Source organism: Dermacentor variabilis, chromosome 2 (genome assembly GCF_050947875.1).
Source record: "Dermacentor variabilis isolate Ectoservices chromosome 2, ASM5094787v1, whole genome shotgun sequence".
Lineage (NCBI taxonomy): Eukaryota > Metazoa > Arthropoda > Arachnida > Ixodida > Ixodidae > Dermacentor > Dermacentor variabilis.
In genome coordinates this window covers 22,466,929-22,485,565 of record NC_134569.1, presented here as the reverse complement: position 1 = coordinate 22,485,565, position 18,637 = coordinate 22,466,929, and the positions used below count along the sequence as shown (strand labels likewise).

The following is an 18,637-nucleotide window of genomic DNA, read 5'->3' as shown; positions in this document are numbered from 1 at the left end:
GCACCGTGTTCACTAAAGAAGAAAACTGGGGGGACGCCCTGCAAAGCGACGACCACCAGACTCAGCTCCGGGCCGCCCAGAGGGCTCACGAAAGGGCGGAGGCTCACGGGCTTCCCGTCCCAACGTGGGTGCGGCCCGCGACCCCTGCCGGCCACTAAACCAAGAGTGGGTGGAGAGGGGTTCCTCAGGACACAATAAAGTTATTTCCTCCTCCTCCTCCACTACGGCGTGCCTCATAATCAGAAAGTGGTTTTGGTACGTAGAACCCCATAATCTAATCGTGAATACAGGGCTTAAGTGTGAAGGGCAGATCACGTGGGAAGTGGGAAACCGGCAATCAACCATTGATTACTGTCGGATGACAAGGAATTCATGATAAGTTGAGAGAAATGGTGATTGATGAGGAAGGGTATAATAGGGAGTGACCATAAACGCATCATCTTGAAAACGGAATATGTAGTTGGGAAAAAGACCCAGGAGCGAAGAATGGTCAGTTCAAGTTTTAACGCTGAACAAATAACTAATATAGTCACGAGAGTTGAGAAAAAACTTGGAAAATGGGCAGGCAAAGAGTGGGAATATAGTAAGCTCGTAAGTGTAATAGCGAGAGAAAAAGTCGCATTTTCGCCCGAATGGCAAAGCATCGATTGCAATGTTAAATTAGTAGACAGCTGTACGCAGTGAGGATAGTAGATTTATTGGCTGCATAAAATTATAAACATTCGTTTACTGAGCAAATTGCCAAACACGGTGTCCCGCACGCTCGACAGCGAAAGCTCGCTGTCAAAACGCTGGAGCGAAGAAGCGTGGCAGCAGCGGCGAGCGAATTGACCTTCGTGCTGTGTCTCGCTTCAACGCGATTCGTGCGTCGAAAGCACAGCGCGTACGAACCTACCATCACTCGGCGCACTTTGTACTCATCGAGGATTGCTGTGAAAATGAGGCCCGCGCGACCGCGCACTTTGTCCACATCCCAGATCGTTTACAAGGTATGGGCGCCTGCGCGCGGCACCGTACGCAGCAGCCACCGGAGAAGAACGCCCTCCCCCACCCCCATCCCGTCCCTGCCATCTCCCCGGTGCCTGGCGCGCGACGGAAGACGGCGCGCTTCTTCCCCGCTTTCCTTTCTTGCGTGCGTGAGAGAGCCGCGTGATCGTCGGTTCACCCTCGCCAACTTTCACTCGCATATACAGCATACGGCGCGCGGCGACGGTGTTCTCGCCCTTGGACTTTATACGGAAGATCACGGCGACGCCGACGGCAAAATTGCGTCTGAAGTGTCGATGTACTTGCTGTCGCAATAATAAGGAAAGAGAAGCAACGCGTTTGTTGGAAAGGAAAAAGGAAACCGAAATTCTGATGGAACAGGGAGATACGGGAAGCGATAGATGAACGACAGCGAGCATCACGACAGCATAGCTAGGCAAAAATAAGCGCAGGATGAAGTAGACAGAAAATAGGAAATATAACGGAAGAAACAATTTGTGGTTCAAATACTGGTTCAAGCAAAAATTAAATGTGAAAGTGAACGTTGGTTCTCAGAAATACGCGAGAAAATGAAGGCCGCAGATACAATATTTTAGAATTACATTAACTTTATTGGCAGAAAGTCTGGAACAATACAACAGTATATCCTAGATGAAGATGGACAAAAATTGGAAGGGGAAGCGGCATTAAATGACATCCGAAGTATAACAGCCCAATCTTTCCAAGACAATGACGAGGTTGTAGTTGAAGAAAAGAGGCGCATGAATGAGAGCCAGATGGAAAATGAGCTGGTGCTGACACATTTCAAATGGGAGAAAACCGAAGAGAAAATTGCTAAGCGCGCAGCCGCAGGGCTAGACGAGGTTCCCGTTAGACGGATTAATGAAATATAGCCGAAAAGTAAGGAAGCTCTGTTGAAAGCAGTAGAAAAAAGTCTAAAAGATAGACGAATACCAGAGAGTTGGCGACAAGGTAGAATGTACTTAATTTATAAAGGTAAGGGGGAAAATATAGGATTCACTCATACAGACCTTGACCATTACGGCGGTAATATACAGGTTAGCAATGCAGGCGATTAAATTAAAACTGCAAGCATGGACAGAACGTAATGGCGTTTTGGGAGAACTTCACAATAACTTCAGAATTGGTAGGTGTCTGGATGATAACTTATTTGTTCTTACTCAGTGCGTTGAAATATCCAGAGAAGAAAGGAGACTGTTATATGTGGCTTTTTTAGATATTACCAGAGCGTATGGTAAAGTGGACCGCAACATTATGCGGGATATTCTGGACGAAGACGGCTTAAGCAACGATTGTATACAGCTTTTGAGAGAGGGATGAGGAGCGAGGAGAAAGTTGACATCCCCAACGGACTGAAACAGGGGTGCCGTCTATCCGCGCTGCTGTTTATGATGTACGGGCGCCGACAAAAGTGGTATATTCCACGCTGTCCACGCTGCGGGAGCCGGAGCGTGGCCTTTGAAACATTCCGCAGGTCGGTGACCCCTTTGGCTATTTGCTTCGCGATCACTGCCACTCGACTTTGTAATACGTCAATCACTCCGCCCATTATCAACACTAGGTGCCTCTCCTCTATTGTGTCCCACATGCGTTCCTTGGCTTTCGCTATCATTTTCCTAATCAGTTTTCCCGGAAGTGTGCTAACCTGGACTCGTTCGCCTGCACCTATCATTTCTGCTATCGCCGACTCTATTTTACGCACGTTGGAATCCCCAACAATGACAACTCGACGCTTTTCCTCGCCGCCGAAAGCTGCATCTGAGGCCACGATGCCCTCCCGTCCTGTCTTATTCCTGCCCTTAGCTTTGTTGTCTTCTTCCGCGGCCGGCACGTCAGTGATAGCCCCTTCGTGACCACCACTGACGCTTCCGCCACTGCTTTCCGGCATGGTGGATTCGGCTCGATTATAGCTGCGCTCGCTTAGCATCAAGCCAGCGCCGTTCGCGGTGCTCGCATCGAAGCATTCACCATTGCTTTGCGAAATGGTGGCTCTCAGCTTCATTTCTACGTTGGCTAGCTTTTCCTCTACTTCCTTCCTCTGCTTCTGTTCGCGCTTGAGTTCCTTTCATAGCTTTCCATCTCGCTTAGCTATATTATACATTTCCTGCTCTAGACGGTGTCGCTGCGACTCTAGCACACACAGCTTACATATAGAAGCTGCACCGTTCGCTTCGCGCACTGACTGAAACCGCGTTTCTTCCAATGGGCTAGAGCGCTCTTACTCAAACTACGCACGCATGGGCTCCCCCTAGTACCAACCATCATCTCGTACCAACAACGCGCAGCACAATGTTACCCTGCTTGTGGAAAAAGATGCAATTATTCGTTATCTACTTATATCTAACCAAGAAGCCTGAAAACTGAAAAGCATGAAAAATAATTTATAAAGATATAATTTATAAAGGCTAACCTAACACTACAAAAAACAAATGAGCGAAATATCAAATAAAAAACTTATCGCTTTAGCATGTTGCTCCTGCTGCGCCGAGATGGTTCCTCCACTTGGCATATCTGTTCCCTTCAGTCTTTCAAAGCAGCGCCGATGGATGGATGTTATGAGCGTCCGCTTTGGAACGGGGCGGTGGTTTGCGCCACCAAGCTTTTGCTATTATATTAGCTAGTGTCCTACCTAGGTTAAACAATAAAAAAAACACTATGAACTACGCCACCCCAATTTTCTGATCCCCTATAGCTAACTGTGCTTTTGTATGTCTCCGTTTTTTGTCGTTCCCTACTTTCCTTCCACCAATCCTCCAATCGCCTCTTACTAATGCCTATTGCGGACATGTTTACTTTTCCACTGCTCTCGCTGAACCCAAGTGCTTCAAGGAGGCCAGTGGCGCCTAAATCGACCGCTGGGTAGACGTATTCACATTCTAAACAAACATGCTACATAGTCTCCCTAGCTCTACCGCACCAAGCACATGCTTCTTCCTTCTTATATCTCGCTTTATATGTGCGTGTCCTAAGGCATCCCGATCTCGCTTAGAAAAGTAATGAGCTTCCCTTTGAGTTATCATAAATGGTTTCTTTCCTGATTTCGTTTTTTCCTCTTAAGTAGTTACTCATGGCAGGTTTATTTTCCATTGCCGCCACCCATGAGATTATTTCAGCCTCTCTGGCTTTCCGCTTGACCTTCTTTGTTGCTGTGTTGCCCACCCTACAGGCCGCAGACTTGCTGGTGAGCTTCCTAGTTCTTTTCCTCCACTGTGAATCAATGTTTTTCCTGTACAGATACTTGAACACTCTCCCAGCCCATTTACTTTCTTCCATATTCCTCAGCCGTTATTTATACTCTGCGAGCTTCCATCACTTCAAAACTAGTCCAGCCCATATCACCTTCATTTGTAGTCTTCCCGTGAGCGCCCTATGCGAGGCGACCCACTGACCTTTGGTTCCCGTCGAGTCCTGATTGAACCCCTGATTTAAAGCAAACAACCGCATTTCTAACATTAAGTCCTGGAACCATTACACCTTTCCACACACCTCGGAGGACCTCGTACCTATTGTATCCCCATAGCGCTCTTTGCTTCATTAAGGCTGCGTTTCTCTTCCCCTTCATTGTTATTGCTTTTTCCTGTGTTTCCATATATCTATTGCCTTCGTTTATCCATATACCAAGGTATTCATATTCTGTCACCCAAGGCATTTCATGGCCCTGTATCTCCACTGTCTGTTCACTGTTTTCATTGAATACCATAACACCTGATTTTCTAACACTGAATTTCAAACCTAAATTGTTGCCTTCCTGTCCACAGATATTAGCCAGACGTTGCAAATCACTTTGCTTGTTAGCTAGCGACACAATGTCGTCCGCATAAAATAAACCTGGGAGCTGCTGCTCTACTACCTTTCTCGCCTGTTTGTATGAGAGATTAAACCCGATATTACTTCCTTCTAGCGCCCTCTCCATCCTCACCATGTACATCATAAACAACAGCGGGGATAAAGGGCACCCCTGCCTCAGTCCCTTGTTGATAGGAACATTCGCCTCGCTCCTCATTTCTTCCCATTCAACACAAACTGTATTTTCTAGTAAATTTCTGTCAAAAGCTGTAGACAATCGTCACCTAAGCCTTCCCCTTCCAGAATATCCCACAACATGTTGCGGTCTACGTCATCATAGGCTCCTGTAATGTCTAAAAAGGCCACATATAACGGTCTGCTTTCTACTTTTGATATTTCCGGATGGATGGATGGAAGGTAGGAGCGTCCCCTTTGAAACGGGGTGATGGAAGTTGCCACCATGCTCTGATTTTTATTTTGCCTTTTATTTTTATTTTTATCTGTGCTGTGTGTTATTGAAATTCTCGATTTTCTTTAAATACGTCTTCCTACCCTTTTAACCTTATGTCACCTCTCTGCTTTTGAGCCACCAATCCTCCAATCGCCTTTTGCTAATTTACACCGCATATTTATTTAAATTACTATTATTATCTCTGAACTCTAGGGCCTAAGGAAGCGTGACTGTGGCCGCATCGACATCGACATTGATACCATCACATTTTAGTATGGGGTGTTCCATTGTTTCTACATATTTACCACACACAGTACATGTGTCTTCTTCGTTAAATTTCTTTTTAAAGCTCCGCGTTCTAAGACATCCTGATCTAGCTTCAAAGAGTAGGGCACTGCCTCTTGAGTTATCATAAAACGCTTCCTTCCTGATCTGCTGTTTCCAATATCGGTATAGTTCCACACTACGCTTCTTTTCCATTGAATTTATCCAATTTTTACCTTCCGCGTTTTTAACCTGTCGTTTCATGCTCTGTCTTTCTTCGTCCTCGTGTCTGACATACTTACTAGTTAGCTTCCTAGTTCTTTTCCGCCACTGTGAGTCAACGCTCTTATGTATAGGTATTTAAATACCTTAGCTGCCCACCTGTTATCGTCCAATTTCCTCAGGCGTTTTTCGTATAGGATTTTATTCTGAGCTTCCCGTGCTTCGAACGATGCCCAGCCCATATCTCCCTGTACTGCTTCATTTGTGGTTTTCCCGTGGGCATCTAGTGCTAACCTTCCCACAGCTCTCTGATTTACTTCTAGTCTCGACTTAACCTCTGCCCTTAAACACAGGACCGCATTCCCGAAAGTAGGCCCCGGCACCATTACTCCCTTCCAAATACCTCTCAGTACCTCATACCTGTTGTACCCCCACAATGCCCTATGTTTCATTATCCCGGCATCTCTTCGCCCTTTTGCTATGAGAGACTGTTCATGCTTTTCCGTGTACATCTGCCCTTTGTTTATCCATACCCCGAGATATTTGTATTCGGCCACTCGGGGTATTTCATGGCCTTGTATTGTAAGCTCCTCATCAGTTGTATCGTTGAAAAACATCCCACCGGACTTAGCTGCACTAAAACTGTAACCTAAACTGTCTCCTTCGTCTCCACAGTAATTAACCAGAGTTTTCAAATCTCTGCTAACAGTACAATATCGCACGCATACATTAAACCCGGTAGTCGTTGCTCAACAACCTTTTCGCCTAATCTGTACGACAGATTATACCATAGATTGCTTCGTTGTAACGTTCTTTCCATAATAATAATAATAATAATAATATTTGGGGTTTTACGTGCCAAAACCACTTTCTGATTATGAGGCACGCCGTAGTGGAGGACTCCGGAAATTTTGACCACCTGGGGTTCTTTAACGTGCACCTAAATCTAAGCACACGGGTGTTTTCGCATTTCGCCCCCATCGAAATGCGGCCGCCGTGGCCGGGATTCGATCCCGCGACCTCGTGCTCAGCAGCCCAACACCATAGCCACTGAGCAACCACGGCGGGTAAACGTTCTTTCCATGCTCATCATATAAAGCATGAACAGCAGCGGTGATAGTGGACAACCTTGCCTTAATCCTTTGTGTACCTCGACAGTTGTCGTACTCTTAATTCCTTCCCATGTTATTTCAACATTATTTTCTCGATATATTTCCTGTAGAAAATCAATTACCTCATCACCGATACCTTCATCCTTTAATATGTTCCACAGGAGTTCCCTGTTCACGTTGTCGTATGCACCGCTTATGTCCAGGAAGGCTAAATACAGAGGTCTACTTTCCGCCTTAGCTATTTCTATGCACTGGGTAAGCACGAAGAGGCTATCATCTAAGCGCCTACCACTTCTGAACCGGTTCTGAAGTTCTCCGAGTATTCTATTACTTTCTACCCATGACTGCATTTTTAATTTCACCGCCTGCATCGCCAGCCTATATATAACTGATGTCATCGTAATTGGTCGGAAGGATTTTATGTTCTTGTCACCTTTCCCTTTATAAATCAAATTAATTTTACTCTGTTTCCAGCTGTGCGGAATTTGCTTATTTGTTATGACTGCCTGCAATGCTTTTAACAGCGTTTCCTTGCTTCTTGGGCCAAGTTCATTAATTAACTCGATTGGAATTTCGTCTATCCCCGCCGACGTGCATTTTGGAACATTTTCTTCCGGCTTTTTCCAGTTAAGATTGGTCAGTTCTAAGCTGTTTTCTATTATGCTATCCCGTGTTGCTCCCTCATTTGGGGCGATTACCCTATCGTCTTTCCTAAATGACTCTGCTATAACTGAACCAATGTAGTTCACAGCGTCATCTCCCTCTAAACAATTTCCAATTTCCACATCATTAAAGCAGCGTCATCTTGTGATGCTTTCTTCAACTACAACGCGTTAGAAATGTTTGTCTGCACTATACCCTGAATGTCATAATACGTGCGCGGACACGCTATAACTCTCTAGTTCTCTTTTACGTATGTGAGCTCCATATCAGATTATATATAGTTTACGCAACACCGGAACACCGAAGCTTTTCAGGTCATCAGCAGCGCCGGTGGTGCCGTGTTGCGACGCTTTTGTCAACTATAGCTCACAGGACTGCAAGGTGTCGGTAGCAGCAATCCTTAGCGCATAGTGGATTTATTTTAAATAATTTGACTACTTCCCTAGGGTTCGGCCTGTGTCGGTGCTGCTACTGGGTTTATCGCTGAGAGTGAATACAACGTTTGGTATTGGTGCGTCGGGTTTAGCGTCATGCTTACGTCAGAACGCGTTGAACACATGCTAAACATATTGCGGCGGGTTTTGAGCCAGGGTCGCCCAGCAGTTCAGCGTAGCAGCCCGATTCTCTATATCCACCAAACTACACACGCATGAATGGCACGAGAGGATCACGATACCGTTCCTCCTCTATAGTGAAAGCTCGCGCTCTGAGACGCTCGGCGATGCGTTGTCTCTCATATAGCAGCAATTTACTGATAAAAAAAAAATGCACTGGTTGACGCCTGCGTTGGAACCATGACAACACGAAGCCTTTGAAATAGTTCTTAGAAAATAAATACCTAGGGACCCCACTTTCGATACATTTGCGCAGATGTTGTCTGATTCGGATGTCTGACGTCGTTCGCTTTATAGCGCTGACGTTCTCTTTCGTGTTTCCACTTCTTCCCTTTTCCCGGGGTCTTCCTAGGCAACTCTAGAGGTGTCGTCTCATCATCACTCAGTTTTATACCACAAGATCGCCCGTAAGCATTTTCACGTGAGCGCGTTTCTTGTGTTTTTTAAGCTTTGATGCTTGATGTTTTTTGTATGCGTTGCGCGCGCTGTGTGAGCTTTGCTCGAGAGACGCCAGACCACCAAGCAAACCAGGTATATTATAGAAAAATTCGCTTTAAAAGTCAGAGCGCACCAGTTCCTTTCCACCTCCTGTAGCAGTTAACGCTTTGAGACGCCAGTTGACATTGTGCCGCCTTGGGCATCGACCAATTCATTCCATGCCGTGCCCTACATTCGACCTCGGAGGAGGTCGGTTAGGAGAAAAGGCGCATACGGAGTGGCGTGTTGTGTGACACTGCTATGCACGACAAAAGCGACACACGGCTCCTTCCCCCCCCCCCCCCCCCCTTCCACCCAGCGGGACGGTACCACTCAAAACCTGGGAGGACTGGGAGACCTCACTACGCTCCACGGACCTGGCAAGGCAGAAGATCGCCGCCAGCCCGGCTGCCAGCGTCATGCATGGATATGTTAAACATGAACGCTTGAGTGCAGTGGGGTCGTGTGGAGAGCCAGGGGGCTGGGAGGTCCCCAATGCCCTGTTAATGTTTTTCCTCCTCCTCCTCTTCCACGGCCGCGATGCACCGCTAGCTCTAGGGACCTTAGCTGGCACGTGAGCACAGCGTTCCAGCGCGGCTGTGGTGCGAACATACGACCGCGCTCGAGCTCCCAGCTCTAGCGACGTTGCCACCTACTTCCTGTTCCGCCTACGGCTGCGTTCTTGGTTGGTGTGCTCATCCTTGGCGCTGCAAGTACTCGTTCTTGCTCGTAACATTCGCTCTCTTGAGGACTGAGCTGGTAATTAACGCACGCTGGTCGCGGAATCCAGTGGTCCGCCCAAACTACGGTTGCAATGGAAGAGATAGTAGCCAAAGTAGGAAACGTTGTCTTCGAGTTGGAGGTGGCCCTGGATCGACAGCTCGGCGCGTTGCCACTGCCTTTCCCCGGCATGGACAAGTCTGGAGCAGCCGTGTGCTGTTTCTACCTGAAGGGCAGCTGCAGCAAAGGATCCGCGTGTCCGTTTCGGCATGTTAAGGGCGACCGAACCGTGGTGTGTAAACACTGGCTGCGGGGTCTTTGCAAGAAGGGTGACCAGTGCGAATTCCTTCACGAGTTTGACATGACGAAAATGCCGGAATGCTACTTCTACTCGCGTTTCAACGCATGTTGTAACAAGGAGTGTCCATTTCTGCATATAGATCCTGAATCGAAAATTAGAGATTGCCCCTGGTATGACAGAGGGTTCTGCCGGCACGGCCCCCTCTGTCGCAATCGACACACACGGCGCGTGATGTGCATAAAGTATCTTTGCGGATTTTGCCCCGATGGACCTGAGTGCAAATTTATGCACCCAATGTTCGACCTGCCTGTTCCAGACCCTGTGCCGCAAGGGAAAAACATCGTATGTCATTATTGTGGTGAGCCTGGGCACAAGGCATTATTTTGCCAAAAAATGCCCGACGATTCGCGCGAAGAGCAACGGTTTCGTATGCATTTGCACAACCACCACGGCGGAACGCACCGACGCGACCACGACGACGGAGGAGGAACGAGCACCGGACGAGGGAAACGAGGCCTCAGACCACTGGATCAAGTCACCTGCTACAAGTGCGGCGAAAAGGGACACTACGCCAACAAGTGCCCCAAAGGACATTTGGCTTTCCTCAGCAGTGCACTTAAAAATTCCCCGTACGTGTAAAGCTGGCACACGCAGTGCAACGCAATATTTGGCGTTGTTTTGTATGTTTCAGTTAATAAAAAGCTTTGTGGCGGACTTTGTTTGCTGCAGTGAGAAAAAGCAAAAACAAAACATTACTGCTAGTGGCCAAGAATACGTTAGCATCATTCTTTGACTTCCCAATTTTCAGCTGCGAGGGCGCGTCGGTGATCGAAAAGGGGACGCAGCAAGACCGCGCTTCACGCGAACACCGCGGGTGCCGCCATATATCGCGTCTCGTGGGACGCAGCTGTCGTTCGTCTCCCGCAACTAACGTGGACGCCCGTGTCACGGGATGGTTGTTGTGTACTTGCTGCGCCTCAAGGAGAGCGCTGAATAAGGCTGCGGACTGCGTCCTCGAGTCAGAAAATTAAGCGTGAATAGTCTGACGTTATCGGCAAGCGGACGAGCGTGGCTCGACGCAAGGCGCGTCGGAGCGCGTTGGCCGCCTCCAGTTACGTTGGCTGCGCCCATAGTTTCATGCAATAATTACTAGAGGAATGGCCATGGTTGACCCAGCATGGAAATTATGGGAGTGTACGTACACATGGATTTTCTTAAACTTCGTCCTTCTGGTTTCAAACGGCTTCGTGACTTTGTAAACTCGTCATTTTCGACAACGTAGTGCGTAGTAAATAAAATTGTCCGACGGCAGGATTAGAACACAGGACCTCTAGCACATAAGCCTGACGTTGAAAACATTACGCCACGGGCGCATGCATTGACAAACGATGTGAAACGCCCTTATGAATTTATCGTGGATACGCGAGTGCCTTGAGACGCTTGGCACGTTTCGATTTGGCCACCTCGACAAGCTCAATTGTTGCAATTAGTAGCGATTGTGCGTGTTCGCAGCGTCTTCTGCACTTCGAAGAGTATAGATCGCTCTGAAATTTACGACAATGAATGCATACAAAGCGTAATAAACAAAGCCACAAGAACGTCTGAATCCACAAGCACGAAGATCAGACAAATCCATGTACTTCCCATCATTCCCATGGTGGGTCAACGACTGCAGCCCCAGAGTTCCCTCTAGTATAATATAGAAAACTCTATGGCCATCTATGGCGCCAGTACGTCGAACCGTCGGTCGAACTTGCACCGTGGTCTACAGACGCGGAACTACTAGAGAAACTGAAAGAACGTTACACATAAGACCATCACTGAACACAGACGCCCCAAATGAGACGCGACCGTACCTTGGGAAGGCCAATTCCAAATTAGACGAACCTTTCACATATGCAGAGCAGCGGTGGCGTAGAGGTAGAACAACCGCCTCGCGTGCAAGAGGTCCATGGTTCGAATCCCGGTGCCGGCAATTTTCCACCGGATTTAAAAAAAAAAAGTCCGCGTGTTGATAAAATTGCATAAACAGGCCTGGAGTGTGGCCTAATCCCGGTGACCAGAACCGGTAACTCACTCCCTCACCAGAGCAGGATTGGCCACCCTGGTGCAGTACTTGGCCACAACCTCCTATATGAACAACACAATCAAACCCCGGCCCTCAGTCCCCAGCAGTTGTGAAGCAACTGACCACGGCGGCGGTCAGGCCTGTGACGCAGCAGAGGGTGCTAAGAATCACTGGCTCCGGACAGGCCGCCATTGGAATATGAACCTGGCAACGTTTAACGCTAGAACGTTATCTAGTGAGGCGAGTCTAGCAGTGCTATTGGAGGAATTAGAGGGCAGTAAATGGGATATAATAGGGCTCAGTGAAGTCGGGAGGCCAAAAGAGGCATATACAGTGCTAACAAGCGGGCACGTCCTGTGCTACCGGGGCTTAGCGGAGAGAAGAGAACTAGGCGTCGGATTCCTGATTAATAAGAACATAGCTGGTCACATAGAAGAATTCTATAGCATTAACGAGAGGGTGGCAGGTCTTGTTGTGAAACTTAATAAGAGGTACAAAATGAAGATTGTACAGGTCTACGCCCCTACATCCAGTCATGATGACCAGGAAGTCGAAAGATTCTATGAAGACGTGGAATCGGCGATGGGTAGAGTGAAAACTAAATACACTATACTAATGGGGGACTTTAATGCCAAGGTAGGCAAGAAGCAGGCTGGAGACAAGGCAGTGGGGGAATATGGCATAGGCACTAGGAATATCAGGGGAGAGTTATTAGTAGAGTTTGCGGAACAGAATAATATGAGGATAATGAATACCTTCTTCCGCAAGCGGTATAGCCGAAAGTGGACGTGGAGGAGCCCGAACGGCGAGACTAGAAATGAAATAGACTTCATACTCTGCGCTAACCCTGGCATCATACAAGATGTGGACGTGCTCGGCAAGGTGCGCTGCAGTGACCACAGGATGGTAAGAACTCGAATTAGCCTAGACCTGAGAAGGGAACGGAAGAAACTGGTACATAAGAAGCCTATCAATGAGTTAGCGGTAAGAGGGAAAATAGAGGAATTCCAGATCAAGCTACAGAACAGGTATTCGGCCTTAACTCAGGAAGAGGACCTTAGTGTTGAAGCAATGAATGACAATCTTGTGGGCATCATTAAGGAGTGTGCAATGGAAGTCGGTGGTAACTCCGTTAGGCAGGACACCAGTAAACTATCGCAGCAGACGAAAGATCTGATCAAGAAACGCCAATGTATGAAAGCCTCTAACCCTACAGCTAGAATAGAACTGGCAGAACTTTCGAAGTTAATCAACAAGCGTAAGACAGCAGACATAAGGAAGTATAATATGGATAGAATTGAACATGCTCTCAGGAACGGAGGAAGCCTAAAAACAGTGAAGAAGAAACTAGGAATTGGCAAGAATCAGATGTATGCGTTAAGAGACAAAGCCGGCAATATCATTACTAATATGGATGAGATAGTTCAAGTGGCTGAGGAGTTCTATAGAGATTTATACAGTACCAGTGGCACCCACGACGATAATGGAAGAGAAAATAGTCTAGAGGAATTCGAAATCCCACAGGTAACGCCGGAAGAAGTAAAGAAAGCTTTGGGAGATATGCAAAGGGGGAAGGCAGCTGGGGAGGATCAGGTAACAGCAGATTTGCTGAAGGATGGTGGGCAGATTGTTCTAGAGAAACTGGCCACCCTGTATACGCAATGCCTCATGACGTCGAGCGTACCGGAATCTTGGAAAAACGCTAACATAATCCTAATCCATAAGAAAGGGGATGCCAAAGACTTGAAAAATTATAGACCGATCAGCTTACTGTCCGTTGCCTACAAACTATTTACTAAGGTAATCGGAAATAGAATCAGGAACACCTTAGACTTCTGCCAAGCAAAGGACCAGGCAGGATTCCGTAAAGGCTACTCAACAATAGATCATATTCACACTATCAATCAGGTGATAGAGAAATGTGCGGAATATAACCAACCCTTATATATAGCTTTCATTGATTACGAGAAAGCATTTGATTCTGTCGAAACCTCAGCAGTCATGGAGGCATTACGGAATCAGGGTGTAGACGAGCCCTATGTAAAAATACTGAAAGATATCTATAGCGGCTCCACAGCCACCGTAGTCCTCCACAAAGAAAGCAACAAAATCCCTATAAAGAAAGGCGTCAGACAGGGAGATACGATATCTCCAATGCTATTCACAGCATGTTTACAGGAGGTATTCAGAGGCCTGGAGTGGGAAGAATTGGGGATAAAAGTTGATGGAGAATACCTTAGTAACTTGCGATTCGCTGATGATATTGCCTTGCTTAGTAACTCAGGAGACCAATTGCAATGCATGCTCACTGACCTGGAGAGGCAAAGCAGAAAGGTGGGTCTGAAAATTAATCTGCAGAAAACTAAAGTAATGTTTAACAGTCTCGGAAGAGAACAGCAATTTACAATAGGCAGCGAGGCACTGGAAGTCGTAAGGGAATACATCTACTTAGGGCAGCTAGTGACTGCGGATCCGGATCATGAGACGGAAATAATCAGAAGAATAAGAATGGGCTGGGCTGCGTTTGGCAGGCATTCTCAGATCATGAAGAGCAGGTTGCCATTATCCCTCAAGAGAAAAGTATATAACAGCTGTGTCTTACCGGTACTCACCTACGGGGCAGAAACCTGGAGGCTTACGAAAAGGGTTCTACTCAAATTGAGGACGACGCAACGAGCTATGGAAAGAAGAATGATAGGTGTAACGTTAAGGGATAAGAAAAGAGCAGATTGGGTGAGGGAACAAACGCGAGTTAATGACATCTTAGTTGAAATCAAGGAAAAGAAATGGGCATGGGCAGGACATGTAATGAGGAGCGAAGATAACCGTTGGTCATTAAGGGTTACGGACTGGATTCCAAGGGAAGGGAAGCGTAGCAGGGGGCGGCAGAAAGTTAGGTGGGCGGATGAGATTAAGAAGTTTGCAGGGACGGCATGGCCACAATTAGTACATGACCGGGGCTGTTGGAGAAGTATGGGAGAGGCCTTTGCCCTGCAGTGGGCATAACCAGGCTGATGATGATGATGATGATGATGATTCACATATGCAGAAGTCCTTGAGACAGCTCAAGCAGCCACCAAAAACTCGGCTCCCGGCCCTGATGCCATCACGAACGCGAGGCTTCGGAACCTGGACGTTAGGGTCTTGACTAAAATCACAGTACTGATCAATGGCGACAGCTGGCTCAACGGCCAATTGCCCCCCGAATGGAAACACGCTAAAATTATCAGAATACCCAAACCTAAAAAGACCCCCTCAATAGGCGCTTTGAGGCCCATTTCCCTGACGTCCTGTCTGGGCAAATTGCATACGAACGAGTAGTACAAATAAGACTGCAGCGGTACCTTGAAGAAATAAGATGGTTTCCAAACATTATGATAGGGTTCCGTACCTGTCAAGACGCATTCTTACTGATAGGAGAAGTTATATCTAACATCGCCCGCGGAGAGAAAAGGCTAGTGCTCCCACTAGACTTCAAGGGAGCATTTGATAACGTTGCTCACAAAATAATACTGGAGAAATTCGAATTGACGGAATGAGGAGAACGTACGTAGAACCGCCACAATAGGCATCGGCCAAATCGCTTCCAAGGGTTCAAGATGGCCAGTAGAGGAATAAACCGAGGGGCAATAAGCTAACCTTTGCGGTTCAACATAGTGATGTGTCGTCTGGCGCGACAGCTGGACCAAATGCCTGATTTGGGCTACACACTGTACGCGGACGACATAACGCCGTGGACAGCAAGAGGCCCTCTGGGACACAAAGAACACGTACTACAACAAACAGCCGGGGCAGTAGACAAATTCTCGAGGAGAGTGGTCTCAGATGTGCCCCCGAAAAATCACACGTCATTTGAGTACACTCGAGGGGCTACATATCCAACGGGCCTGTCAACAGCGTTGTGGAAGGACAGGCGGTCCAAGAAGTTACGACGATGCGGATGCTGCGTTTCTGGCTCCAAAGTACAGGAAAGCGCCCCACACCATAAAAACACTAAAAACCACCACAAATATCATCGCACAAATGCCGCGCGACTTATCGCAAAGCGGGCATGCAAGAACACGACGCGCTAAGGCTCTTCCAAGCACTACTCATAAGCCGTGTCACGTACGCCCTGCCACTTCCTTAGTCATGAGGAGGAGAGGCAAGTCGACATCACAGTAAGATCAGCATACAAAGCGGCCCTCGGTATACCCAAGGGAACGTCCAGAGCGCCTGCTAGCCACAACACATTCGAAGAGCTTAAACAAGCCACACTAATCTCTCAGAGGGAACGCCTGTGCCACACTCCCGAACGATGGGCCCTATACTCACAAAGGAACGTATTTCCACACACCCACAATTCATCAGCGAACGGGTATTACCACTACAGACCTCAACACGAGCTCAAATAACAGTGGCCCCCTTACCCAAAAACATGCACCTGGAATACAATAAAGCAAGGCGCAAAGCACGCGCACAACATATTAGAACAATGTATGAAAATAATCGCAGGTACAACACGATATACATGGACGCAGCCATGTATCCGAACGTACACCCGAACGCCAGCGACGCACAAAAGAACATCAAGAGGTACGCAGTAGCAATCGTCGACACGAAAGCCCAGCAACAATTTACGGCATCCGTCAGGGCAAGTACTGCGGCGGGTGCCGAAACTTTCGCCGTGACAATGGCCCTCGCCCACGCAGAACGCACTCAAAAGAGCGTCACCATAATAACAGATTTCACAAGAAGCATGTTGCCTGCTTCTCAGGGGCCCCGTGACCAAAACAACTCTCTCAATAATGCCGATGAAATTCGCCCATAATCAGTGGATCGCATGGTGCCCAGGCCACACAGGCCAAGAGGAGAACGAACTGGCCGATTCGATAGCCCGAGGAATTATTAACCGGGCCAACTCGACTGGGACGGTCCCGGGAAGCCAACGTAATAACCCCAATACAACGAATGCCCGAGAGATCCTTGCTCATCGCCCTCACCCACCACTCAGTGGAGAGGAAGCCGCCAGCTGATGCCAAATTCAGACCGGGGTATTCCCCCCACCTTAAGTTACAAAATGCCATGTTCCCCACTCGCTACAGCCCGAATGCCCGTGGTGCGGCGGCATACCAACACTGCAACACATTACATGGGATTGTGAATCGCAACGTTTGATAAAACACACCCCACAATGCAGCAATTGAGCTAACCAGCTCAGGCCTTGCGGGACAACAGTCCTTCATAAGACAGGCCAAGCGGGCGGCCGAAGCCACTGGGGCCTTGGACTAAAGGGGCTCCGTCTATTGCCCGTAAATACTTTAAAGCAATAAAAGTTTTTCTCCTTCTATACTATGGTCGAACTACCGACGCCGTTGTTCTCGCCAACCTGACGTAACGTGTGGGCGCGTTCGCGCTGCGTCGAACTATATTTAGCCCTTTAGCGCCAGCTTTGGTCGCGTACGAACGCACGAGGCGTCGGTGGTATCGGCCGGCTGTCTGAGAAGCGTGGGAGGCCCGTATACAGCTTCTTATAAGAGCTGCCTGCTTGGAGCGTGTGTTCGATCTTGTTCACAGAACAGCGAGCAGAAACTCCAGCGTTGTCACACAGGCTGCATACAGTTTTCGTCAAATATCTGCGCAACAGTACAGGCTGCAATGAGAGGGAAAAAAATAACAACGCAGAACTACATTCTGATTTGTCTTGCGAGTTTTCTTGCAGCACCTGCAGCTTTCTTGGGCTGCACTGCACGGGCTTGGCTCAGTTTTCTATTTGTCGTCTGAACGTATCTCGCAAATAAAAACCAGCACAACTTGTCTGCGAGAGGTTTTAATAATACTAACTTGGCGAAAAATATTACACCAACAGAAAACGTGTATAAATTTAATAAGTTGTCTCTTTCTAACAGAGTATTATGATATTAACGGCGGTGCAGATTTGGACGGCTGCGGGAAATATGAATGTACATTGAGTATTCTAACAGTATCTGTCCTCTTACCAACATATATGAGGGCGACGGTGGCGACAAGTAAAGAACAGCTGAAGGGGAAAGTAATAATGCGATTGACTAGCACTGCCCAATGGGCGGTTGTCGCTTGGCCTTTGCAAGCCTGCGGCTACTCCGCTTTCTTATTGGGAAAAATCATAGAATTCCACACTAAAAAATATGAAAGTATTGATATCGCGGGCCAGGTCGGTCTGGAAGTAGTGGACTCTGAGAAGCGGATGAGCCGACCTCGACGGCAATGCATGGTATACGCCAGTTCAGTTCACTGAATTCGAGAGTGACCAGTCCCACTGTGTAAGCGAATTTCAACATGCCGTTTTCTCAAAGTTTCATAAAAAAGTTATCAATTTTCTTTACCATGGTGTTATTGCTGATTGATTCGTGGAGTTTAATGCCCTTCGACAAAGCATTTGGACTATGGCAGGCGTCGCACTGGAGGACTCCGGGATAACATTGGAACACTTGGGTTTCTGCAACGTGCTCCTAAATCACGAGCGTTCTTGCATTTTGCTCCCATTGAAATGGTGGCCAACGCATCGTCGTGTCATCGCATTGTCAATCAGTGTGGAGGTTTGGGCTTGTTGGTAAGCCATCACGAAGGCTTTTCGGTGTAGTGGAATACGGGGACGTAGAGAAAAGAAAACAATACACACACATCGCTAGCTTCCAACAATGATTTAATTTCGGTAAATAACGATCCTTGTACATCCCGCACATACGTCAGAGACACGTATCTATCCAAAGCGATAGGAAATGAGCGCTAATAGTTAGAATATGGCAAAACAAACCAAACAGTAACTGCTATCGCTAACGCATGCGTGAAAAATCTATTTCCTTCTCATACAGTCAGTTTGGCGGTAGAAGACAAAGTTAACTGTGCGAAACTTGAGAAAATTGTTAATATTGAGAAGATGGGCAGTGCTCGCTGCAGGCGAGAGCCTGCCGCTGTTGCTGTAAATTCATG

The 18,637-nt window shown here is 47.6% G+C and overlaps 1 protein-coding gene and 1 pseudogene across 1 annotated transcript in view; both read left to right on the top strand.

Moving 5' to 3' along the window:
• The first annotated feature begins 8,493 nt into the window (after positions 1-8,493).
• LOC142571493 (cleavage and polyadenylation specificity factor subunit 4 pseudogene) lies at positions 8,494-10,332 on the top strand (annotated as a pseudogene).
• A 5,876-nt stretch (positions 10,333-16,208) lies between these two features.
• LOC142570272 (high affinity cAMP-specific and IBMX-insensitive 3',5'-cyclic phosphodiesterase 8B-like) overlaps positions 16,209-18,637 on the top strand; it is a 45,622-nt gene continuing 43,193 nt past the window's right edge. The window contains exon 1 of the mRNA XM_075678671.1: positions 16,209-16,261. Coding sequence (XP_075534786.1) covers positions 16,209-16,261 — 53 coding nt within the window. The remainder of the gene's footprint in view (positions 16,262-18,637) is intronic.